This window comes from Neltuma alba, unplaced genomic scaffold, assembly GCF_004799145.2.
Source record: "Neltuma alba isolate B1F8T4 unplaced genomic scaffold, ASM479914v2 tig00011404_pilon, whole genome shotgun sequence".
NCBI classification, from domain to species: domain Eukaryota; kingdom Viridiplantae; phylum Streptophyta; class Magnoliopsida; order Fabales; family Fabaceae; genus Neltuma; species Neltuma alba.
Genome location: NW_021636091.1, coordinates 171,756 through 182,952, shown reverse-complemented (window position 1 = coordinate 182,952; position 11,197 = coordinate 171,756). Strand labels below are relative to the sequence as shown.

General features: G+C 34.9%; 1 protein-coding gene across 1 annotated transcript; it reads right to left on the bottom strand.

Moving 5' to 3' along the window:
- Positions 1-85: 85 nt before the first annotated feature.
- LOC114712945 (O-fucosyltransferase 1-like) lies at positions 86-5,972 on the bottom strand. Its single transcript, XM_028897506.1, has 10 exons — positions 5,845-5,972; positions 5,583-5,686; positions 5,309-5,456; positions 4,069-4,147; positions 3,902-3,972; positions 3,592-3,680; positions 2,465-2,588; positions 2,088-2,371; positions 1,079-1,208; positions 86-952 (listed from the first exon to the last, which is right to left on the bottom strand). Exons 2-10 carry the CDS (start codon positions 5,588-5,590, stop codon positions 425-427), a joined length of 1,461 nt encoding a protein of 486 aa, XP_028753339.1. The 5' UTR covers positions 5,591-5,686; positions 5,845-5,972; the 3' UTR covers positions 86-424.
- Between the last annotated feature and the right edge of the window lie 5,225 nt (positions 5,973-11,197).

The window sequence follows — 11,197 nt, the reverse complement described above, 5'->3', positions numbered from 1 at the left end:
CCTACAACAAGGTGGGGAATGATCAAAAGTACAAAAATTATCCAAAACTTCATGAGAAAGTTTGGCTAGCAAATTAGCAGTACAATAAGTACCAACGGCGACACTGATAGCATTTTAACGCACGAGGAACTAGTGTCTTCTGATCTTCCTTTCATGTTCCAAGTGAAACTCAGACCAATAAACAAATCAGCATCTCTCGCATTAATGTGTAATTTCTGAGACTAAAAAAGAAAGAGAAGACAACCTGACATTCTGGATCTGATCACAAGAATCCATTACTTTTCAACTTGGCGCAAAGCAGCTCATCACTGGGAATAATATAAACATTAGCTCAAGTAGAGAAGCAACTCTCATCTTTCTGCTGAAGACATTGCCGCATTTTAGTAATTAAATGCTTCGTTCTGCATCTGATCGTTCTAAATAATTAACTATCATTTGATGGACATCGGTCAGCAGGGTTATCAGGAGATAATTTGCAGAAGCATTCTGGCCAAGAATTTGTATAGAAAGACTCTGGTGTGATGCGCTTGTGAGGTCCGCCAAAGTTTGTTGCAAGCATGACTCTCTTGATAGCTTCCTCAAAGCCAGCAGTCTTCCCATTCTCTCTATCAACGAAAATAGGAGCAAGAGCTTTTCTGTCGGGTCTGATCGTGGTCCGGAAGCCCTCATAGAGACGATGTCCAAGGAGGTTGTTGGCAAAGTTGCTAGGGCCATCATATGTTGGCATAAAAATGTCAGAATGAAGACAGACCATGTAATCCACAGCAGACCCTGCCAAGCCTCTAGTGTTCTCAGCAAGTTCATCAGAAGGTTCTACGGAACTATGATTTTCAAGGTGTGGAAACAGACTTCGAAATGGCTTCATAAACCGTTCCCCACCAAATAGTTCACCAGCTGCTAAATATATCTTGGTAGCATTGTCAAAACCCATTGAACGCAGAATAAGGCCCACCTAACATGAGAGATATATTGATGGGGTCGGCCAACTAATATTGTTAATATTATATTCATGAGAGATATGTCTGAAAAGTATAATCACCAGACACAAATTAAACGGCAATAAGCATAACTGTCTTACCTCTTCCGGGGTCAATGGGCACTTCCCAATGGCTCTTCTTTCATTGTAGACAAGTCTTTTGGGTGCAAAATTTTCTTCTCGATATTTTCTCAATATCTGTTGTTCGTCAGAAGAAAATATATCCAAGCATCTAAATATCATGTATATAAAAATGTTAATTAGCCAACTATCAAACACTCAAAAGTGTGACAGAAAGATAAATCCTATCTAAATGTTGCGGATGCCTAAATTTTAACACTTGAACTCCAGCAGACGTGAGTTCCGGAATCCAGATAGAGCATGAAACTATTCAACATTTGCAATACAAAATCTAATTAGCTCCAAAGTACTTACTATCACCATTTCAGCTCTGCTTCATTCAGAAGATTACTGCCTCCAATTATTACTATATCCCAGAAACTAATGAGGTTGAAGATTGGATTCTATTAAGTTAAACAATTGAAAGAGATCAAGTTATTTCACTTTTCAATCCAAAAGTAGGAGATACTTTGGCTCAAGTGACCCCCAAATAAAGACATATAAGACAGTGTATAAATTTACTTGCATGTGAATGGTACCAACAAGATTGGCACAGAAAAATGGGTCAGAGTTAAATGAGTCTTGGTTAAAATCCATAATCCGTAAACTGTATAAAAAGCAAAAAAAAGCTAAGTTGCTTTATCTACGGTACTTACACTATCCCTGGACCCTGGTCAGCGAACTATCACAAATACCTAAATAGAAACCAGGAGAATTTTGATCTTAATGCCAGCTTTAACGCATAAAATCACCCAAGGATTCAATAGATGTCCCTGGATATATAGGAAGCTCTTAAAGGAATGATCTATCAACCAGTTTCACCTTTGTTGTTAAACTGAACCTATTTAAATTGAAAGAAAAAGGCATGCTTTTCATCCTGAGAGGCAACAGACAAATACCAATAATCCATATCTATCAATTAATGTGGACACTATTAAATTCAATGAAACAAAATTGTTCATGACACCCCAAAAAAAGCCCGACAACTTACCCAGCAAATGCCAACATATCCATCTCAAAGCGGAGATGTATGGACATGAAGTGGCCTTGTGCCCGAAGCTTATTGACTATTGATTGACTTAGCTTCATAATATGGGGCTTGAACCTTAAAGCATGATAGTTAACCCTACACCTCAGTCGTTGGTACTCAGCATTGTCAAGTTCTTCAGCTAATCGATGTGAAAAAGGAGTAAGATAGATGGCACCGTGTTCCTTCATTTTTTCCAGGGCAACAGACGTATACCAACTGATAGGAGCATCTCTTGGGGGTCGAAGCTGAGGTAAATTGAAGTGGAAAGTATTATCCAGGATATTGAAATTATATCCACCCTGTGATTACTGATCAATAACTAAATTCCAATATTCTACCTGAAAGGCTTTTATTTTTTTCTTTTTGCCATTTTTCACAGTTTCTGGGATGCTTTCAACAATCTTTACATCATCCTTCAGCGTCTTGATGAAGTATTCAACATCATAAATCCCATGGAAACCACTGCACTAAGTTAACAGTTCAACGGTTATGGTTATTTCAATGACACCCAAGCATATTAAATGGTAATACGAATTAAAATTCAGCTTCAGACAGCGAATAAAACAATTTTGGTCAACACTTGACACTCACAAGTGGGGAGAAAGACTTGCTGTAAGGTGACATGAATTCATTGTCCAAAAATTAAAAACATCAATTGACATAAAGTTTAAACAACTTAACTCTTAAAAACTTTGCCTGATACTTAAGCCATTTAGTGCACGGTATTTGGCTACTAGAGCTAGATCACCTCTTTCATTGCTTTTTATGCCATGAGTTTACATGTGGCAGGGGGGCCAAAAGTTTAAATAAAAAAGTACCGAAGCAATTCTCAAAGATGTGGGGAATCTGCAAGATTCTTATTTTGTTGCAAACAAACAGGAAAAGATGAAGCAACCACAGCCCCACACACAAGCATTATTGACAATGTAGAGAAGAAAATTGGAAAAAAGAACATTTACGTTCAATACTCAGTTACTCATAACCTCCTTGGCTTCTCCCTCAAGATACTATTTCTTAGATTTCTTCATCTGCCTTTGCCCCATCTCATTTTCTCCTACTCACAACCTTAAACTTCATTCTAGCTCCGCTTACTAAAAGTTCCTTACTCTTTCTTAATTACAAACCCTATTTTGACTTCTAATTTAATTTTTTAAAATGATTCTAAAATCTGGAATATAAAATATAACTTAGGGCTCAGAAAGAAAGCAAACAACCCTTATTCTGAAGTATAAACCATATTTTCTTTCTTTAGCATCTTCCTCCCCTTGAGAGTGTGCTTTATTTAGCGCATTTAGCCAGAGTCATTTTAGAGGTCTATTGCCGCAAGGGTACCTTTCAAATTTGAAACACCCCCCAACAAAAAAAAAAAAAAAAACAGAACACATGCCAACTTCCGAGTCCAAAATTTGATCAATGGAGGGTGCAGGTCAAGACTCAATTAAGAGTTAAAATGAAGATCATTTACCTGTCATCATGCCAAAAGGAATTTGCATCCAACTCAGGTAGTACAAGTGTAGCATTCATTATTCTCGCAGCAAGAACAGCATTGGAAATCTATGGCATTGAAATGCAATGTGTTAATATTACAGAGAAGCACCATATAGCAGAGCAGCCCCATTTTAACAGCAGTACTGTATTATTCACTTAGCGTTATTAGCAAATGTCCCGTTAGCACTAAGTATTTCTTTTAACTTTCTTTCCATGAAAAAAGACAAAGAATAATTTATTCAGAAGAAAAAGGCTACAGAATTTGAAGTTGAGAAAAATGTACAAACCGCACTGCGCTGCTGGTTCAGTCCACCATTACAGCGAACACGCAAATAGCCATTGCTCTCATTTGGAGGAGCTGCCACAACTTATAATCAACATTGAATGCAACAACAGCAAATTCAGAAATTTCTACGTTAAGAAGAAAGCTACAATTAAGAAAGAAGAAAGATACGTGGCCAATGAGATCGGGGAACTGATGATGGCCTCCAACCACCGGAATCAGCACCACTCCAAAGTTCTTCCAAATGGATCTGTTTAAACACAAGTAAGGAAGAATCGTCAATCCCTGATACGAGGAAGGAACAAGCACTCATAAAGAGAGCTTAGGGAAAAACTATCATTTTTCTTTTCAGTACACTCAACAATTTTCCATTTAACTTAGGGCTTGTGATTATGACAATATATTTCTCAGAAATGGTGTCATTGATTAATTCAATATATTTCAGATTGGGGCACAGTTACATGAGATTATGTCAGCTGTCTCCGTTTGTTGTTATGGGCAACTGAAAAATAGTTAGTACTCCCTCCATTTCATATTATAAGGCCATTTTAACTAACCCACATCCATTTAAAAAAAAAAAGTATCTAGTAAGTGAACTCGTTTCTAGGCAAGTAATTTTAATACACTTCTAAGGACATTTTTGATAAAAAGACATTAATTGCACATAAAATTCCATAAATGGCCTTACACCTTGAAACACAGTACTTTACAAAAATGGGCTTATAATCTAAAATGGAAGGAGTAGTCACTAACTATTATAACCACCTATTTATCCTTATGAACAATATAAAGAGGGTAATTTGTACTTAGACTTGGGATAGCTTGATCAGTTCTGTCTGTGCATCATGCACTGATTAAGGGGTCAATTCTGATTAAATCAATACTGTAGTTCTCTGCCCTAGTTTTAAAAGCAACTATTAACAAGAGAATTGTTAAAAACCAGACATGCTTCTTTTTGCATTGCAAAAAGAGTTCATGACTAAAAAATAGGCCGCATTATTTATGAATGGTGAATAGCACGACGTGCTATAAATTTTATTTTTTATATTGATATATTGTTTGGACCAATGTATTAGCCATCAAGAGTTTAGCATTTCTTTCATGCCACTATGCCCTATGGGCAAGAGCTAGCCCACCAGTCACCTGAAAGTTATGCTTAGCGGATGAACTTTTTCAATTAATTTGGATGGCTGGCAATTACTTGATTAGACAGACAGAGAGATGCTTCTCTGTTTATCATCATTGCCATTCAACTTAATGTCAAGTTAGATCCAAATATCCCAAGGGCACAAATTCGGCAGAAATATGCAATCAAAGAATCCAAATCATTGCCTTCCTTATGTTGTATCATTTGTGTGATGTAGACAAACCCAGTTCACTGATCGCACTATAATTCAAAGTCTCATCTCACCTCTGTCGAGTCGTTGGATTTAACACTAGTAGTGAATGTTGATGAGAACAACAACGAGACTGTACAAATCAATAGCACCGCAACAGCAACTGACAACTTAATCATCATCCTACTTATTCCTCCCCCTCCTCCATGCTTCAAGTGCTGCCTGTGATTCCCAGCCCCGCAACAATCACAAAACAACGAAGTTAAACTATAGAAAATAAATAATTAAATAAGAAACCATAGAAGAGAAGAAATGATTATATAGCCTTTGCTACTTCTTTTACCCTACCTTCTCATTGTGACGTTTCAAAAGGTAATTACGAGGATAGAGGACTAGCTCTCTTCTCCAATCGTCACACCAGTTCAAACCCTCCAAAATAACACCATGAATTGCTGCATCAATGTGCCACCAAATATACGTGAAAACGATTATAACAACGAAGCGCAATATGTGATGCATTGGCATGTGAAATGGAAAGAAGAACTAGCTAAACCATCAACTTACACTCAAATGGCGAACTTCAAAAAAATTAGAAAACAAAAAGAAATACCGCCAGAAGCAGACTTGGACTATGAAGGAATGCGGATAGCGAACGAGTTCTCGAGCTATGTCCAGATTCCAAAAAATGGAACCAGGCATCGGTTGTGAGTACAGAAGGAAGAAAGCGTCTGCTGAATCACATCACGTCGTCCGACCCAAAAAAAAAAAAAGTCCACATCACGTCGGCAAGAGCGAGTTACGGGTCGGTGCGGGTTAGCAGGGATCATATCTACCAGCTCAGGCCAGGCAAGATCCGAGATTTTTTTTGGTGCATGTCTTTTTTTGGTTTTTTTGGCCCCGCCCAGGGCTGCAACTCAAGATTAAAAGGGTGTTTGGATAGAAACGAAATATGATTTCAGAAGTGCTTTTACGGTTTACAAAGTAAATATATGAAGGAATTTGTCTCGTTTTGCGGAAAAGTACTTTTGAAACTATGGTTTGGATGTTTTCAAATACCCCCTAAAAAGGTGTTTGGTAATCTCAGAATCACTTTTCAAAAACACTTTTCTGCAAATCGAGGCAAACTCCCTCTACATATTTACTTCGGGTGTGTTTGGATGAAACCAAACCGTGGTTTGGAAAAGTGATTATGGAGAATAGATTCTGGGAAGAATAGATTCTGGAAAGAATAAATGTTATGAAAAAGTGATTTGAGAAGTGAGAGTGTTTGGATAGTTGTTATCAGAAGCACTTTTTATATATACAAATTACTAAAAAAAAAGACATAAGTTAATATGATAATTACAGAAAAAATAGATTTTATGATATATTTTAATTTGGAGGAATAAAATTGTTAATAATATATTTTTTATTAACATAATTAATAATACATAAGATAATATAATTAATTAATAATTAATATGTATATATTTTTAAAATATAAGATTAAATATGTTTATAAAAAAATATGTTTATTAAAAAAATAACAAGATACATATCCTATAAACTCTCACACTCTTCCTTTTTTCTCCAAAAGCAAAAAATTTCTGCTTTTTCCAAAACCATGGTTTTGGTCCAAAACCATGGTTTTGAAACCAAAACCATGGTTTTGGTCCAAAACCACGGTTTGCCCAAAACCAGTGGGTGTTTGGGTGACTTATCACTCAGACCATGGTTTGGGTTTCCAAACCATGGTTTGGGGTGTCACCCAAACGGGGCCTTCGTATATCGTAAAAACACTTTTGAAACCATAGTTTTGTTCTTATCCAAACACCCCCTAAGATTAAAAGAGAATGTTTGGATAGAAACTAAGGGCCCTTTGTTCTTTGTTTTCTTGTTCTCAAAACAATTTTATAACATTGTTTTTATAATAAGTTTTGAAAACAAAAAAAAAATTGTTTGGATAATAATTTTAAAAAATCATGTTTGAAAAAAAACTGTAGAAAATCACATTTGGTAGGTGATAGTTATCGCTGATAATGGTAAGTAGTGGATAGTAAGTAAGAAGAGAAGAAAATTTCTCAAAAATTTTCATAACAAAAAATAAAAAATGCAAAAATAAGACCAAAAAAATGTAAAAGTTGTTTTGATTTTTTCGTTTTTAAAAACATGTTCCTGTTTTTTGTTTTTTAAAACAATCAACTAAAAACAAATTACCAAACAAATTTTTTATTTTTTTGTTTTTAAAAATAAAAAATTATTATCAAAACAAGAAACCAAACAAGCCTTAAATCATAGTTTGTCTCGATTTGTCAAAAAGTATTTTTGAGAAGTATTTTTGAGAATATCCAAACACCTCTAAAACGTTAAGACTGAAAATCTCGATTAAATACGGTTCTTCTAGGAAAAAGAAACCGTTTGGCTTGGTTTGGTTCATATTACAATCATATTTTTAAATAAATTGTAATTTGTACAAATTATCCCTAAAATCATACCAAACATCATTTTGGACCCAATCTGACTTTTTGAATCTAAGAAGTTAGTTTTGCTTTGAGTTAATGATAATGTTTCATTCACAAATTCATACCTTGTGTCCACAACCTTATAACTTAGTAATGTCTGAAAGGGTTGTGAAATCAAAATTCCAAATTGTTTGGAAAAAGTGAGTGTACGTGTGGTTAATCATTTGAGTCTAGAAAAGGGTTAGAATAGGACAATTCAAAAAGTTAAAAAAGCTGAGATCTTCACTTAATGTCTGTTTGGATTAGTGTTTGCTGGCCCAAATGTGAGTTAATTTTAACACAAGCCCGATTTGAAAGTTGATCTAATGTTTGGGAGGGCTTATAACATATTGGGCTTATTGAAAATAAGTTGGCTGACCGTGTGGTGTAAATTAAGCCAAGAAAAAGAGCTTATTTTTGAAGTCTGAAGAGCTTAATTCAGGATCGTTTTGTGGTGTGTCAGAGAATTTATTCCCTCTTTGTTTTTCTCTCCCTTCTGGCATTATTCCCTTGCGATTTCACTTTGTTTTTTTTTTCCTCAAACCTCTCACTTGCGAGTCCCGTCTCTTCCGCCAATCCCACTTGCTCTGTCACCTCCTCCCAAAAGCTCCGTCGCTGGTCGCTGTGAGCTCTGTCGTGTCATCGGCATGAGGTCACCGTGTTGGGTGTAAGGTGTGAGTGGCCTGCTAGAGGCTGCTCCTTCATCACAAGTCCGAGTTGCTCTCACCGTCTACAGCTGAGGTCGCCATCGTCTGCCAGTGCATGTGAGCTGTGCATGGAGATCTTAGTTTCCTAGTGCCTACAATAAGCTGCCAGTTGGGGAAAGAAAGAGGATAGATAATAAGATAGCTCATAAGTGTCAATTTGAGTCAAACAACTTCTCAGTGTTTGTAGAAGCTTGTTTTACCATAGGAAGATTCAAACTTGCTAAGCACCAAACCCATTCTTCACTATCTTCCAATATGGGCCCACCTCATCCTAATTCCTAGCAATTAGACATCTTCCTTTCATAGTTGCAGACACCGGTCTTTGAGGGGCATCAGATACACTCAGCTGCTTCCTATTTAAGGACTGTGGGATAACTGCTAAATCATTCAAGATATTATAGGAAAGGTCTTTTATGGCATACCAATCCCAACTTCGTTTGGGAGTCACAAATCACAAAATCAATTATTGACTTGTTTAGTTCTCATTTTCTTTCCATCCACACTTCGCCCTAGAGTAGAAAAATGAGCCACCACTTTCAGATTTGAGAATTGTTAAGATCAAGCTTGGGATTTAGGCATCTGAACTAATGAACTGAAAACCTAAACAAGCCGAACCTTTAGAGTAGGATGCCAGTCCGTTTAGATCCTTTCATTTATCTATTTTTATATGAAAATGGTTAATTATGTTAATGTTATTAATATTATTTATGATCTCATAAATATTTGTTCGTTATCATTTTTTAATAATTGACTTTTATGGTATAGTTTCGTTCGTTAGACAACAGTTTATTTATTTGAACTTTAAACCGGACAAAAACTAAATTCTTAACCTCACACATTTGTTAAACCAAATAATAATAAGTAAATTTTAAAATATTAATGATATTAATAAAAAGAGTTTGTCATGAATCGTGGATACATCAATTTTAATCAAAAAGAAAATCGAAAGGTGGGAAAAATTAAGGGAAAATCACTAACAGGTCCCACAGAAGGCAATTTATTACTCTGAGGTCCCACAAAATGTCAAAATCACTGACAGGTCCCAAGGGACCTCAGAGTAATATTTTCGTTTTGTAAAATGACATTACTGCCCCTCATATTCCAGATTCACATTTGCTCTGTCATTACGATTTACAACCTCAGCAGCGACTATTAACAACCTAATGAGAGGGTGTTAACAACCCTAGCAGTATCCGTTAACAACTTACTTTATAGAATTATATAACCTCTACATAAGAGTAAATTATAACCAAATAATATAATACAACAACTTTAACACTAAAATGGGAAGCTTTTTGATATCATTAAGAATTTTAACTAGATCCAATAGGATTATAGTAATATTTTAATGCGAATATCCATTTACAATCTCAACAGCGATTATTAACAATCGAATGAGAGGGCATTAACAACCTAAGCAGTAGCCGTTAACAACTTACTTTATAGAATTATATAACCTTCGCATAAGAGTAAATTATAACCAAATAGTATAATACAACAACTTTAATACTAAAATGGGAAGCTTTTTGATATCATTAAGAATTTTAACTAAACCCAATAGGATTATAGCAACATTTTAATGCGAAAATCCATTTACAATCTCAATGGTGAGTATTAATAACCCAAAGAGAGCTGTTGACAATCTAGGCAGTATCTATTAACAATTGACTTTATAGGATAATATAACCTCTAACAACTATATAAGATTAACTTTAAGACTATTTAGTTATAGTTTAGTTAGTTATAGTTAGAAGTTATATTATCCAATAAAGTTAGTTGTTAACAGACACTGCTAAGGTTATTAACAATTCTCCTTAGGTTATTAATACTTACTGTTGAGGTTGTAAATGGATTTTCGCATTAAAATGTTGCTATAATCCTATTGGGTTTGGTTAAAATTCTTAATGATATCAAAAAGCTTCCCATTTTAGTGTTAAAGTTGTTGTATTATACTATTTGGTTATAATTTACTCTTACGCGGAGGTTATATAATTCTATAGAGTAAGTTGTTAACGGATATTGCTTAGGTTGTTAATGCCTTCTCATTCGGTTGTTAATAGTCGCTATTGAGGTTGTAAATGGATCTTCGCATTAAAATATTACTATAATCCTATTGGATTTCATTAAAATTCTTAATGATATCAAAAAGCTTCCCATTTTAGTATTAAAGTTGTTGTATTATACTATTTGGTTATAATTTACTCTTATGCGGAGGTTATATAATTCTATAAAGTAAGTTGTTAACGGCTACTGCTTAGGTTGTTAATGCCCTCTCATTCGGTTGTTAATAATCGCTGTTGAGATTGTAAATGGATATTCGCATTAAAATATTACTATAATCCTATTGGATCTAGTTAAAATTCTTAATGATATAAAAAAGCTTCCCATTTTAGCATTAAAGTTGTTGTATTATATTATTTGGTTATAATTTACTCTTATGTAGAGGTTATATAATTCTATAAAGTAAGTTGTTAACGGATACTGCTAGGATTGTTAACGCCCTCTCATTAGGTTGTTAATAGTCACTGCTGAGGTTGTAAATCGTAATGATAGAGCAAATGTGAATCTGGAATATGAGGGGCAGTAATGTCATTTTACAAAACGAAAATATTACTCTGAGGTCCCTTGAGACCTGTCAGTGATTTTGACATTTCGTGGGACCTCAGAGTAATAAATTGCCTTCTGTGGAACCTGTTAGTGATTTTCCCAAAAATTAATCTGAATCAAATTATTTGATAAAAAAAGGGACATATGATTTTACTCGTGGAAAGAAGGG

What these genes read in the sequence shown, in the direction of transcription:
- LOC114712945 (XM_028897506.1), bottom strand. An exon ending in TCCCCGATCTCATTGGCCAC is followed by an intron (nt 3,973 to 4,068) that starts GTATCTTTCTTC and finishes AAGTTGTGGCAG; the next exon opens with CTCCTCCAAATGAGAGCAAT. An exon ending in TGAACCAGCAGCGCAGTGCG is followed by an intron (nt 3,681 to 3,901) that starts GTTTGTACATTT and finishes TCAATGCCATAG; the next exon opens with ATTTCCAATGCTGTTCTTGC.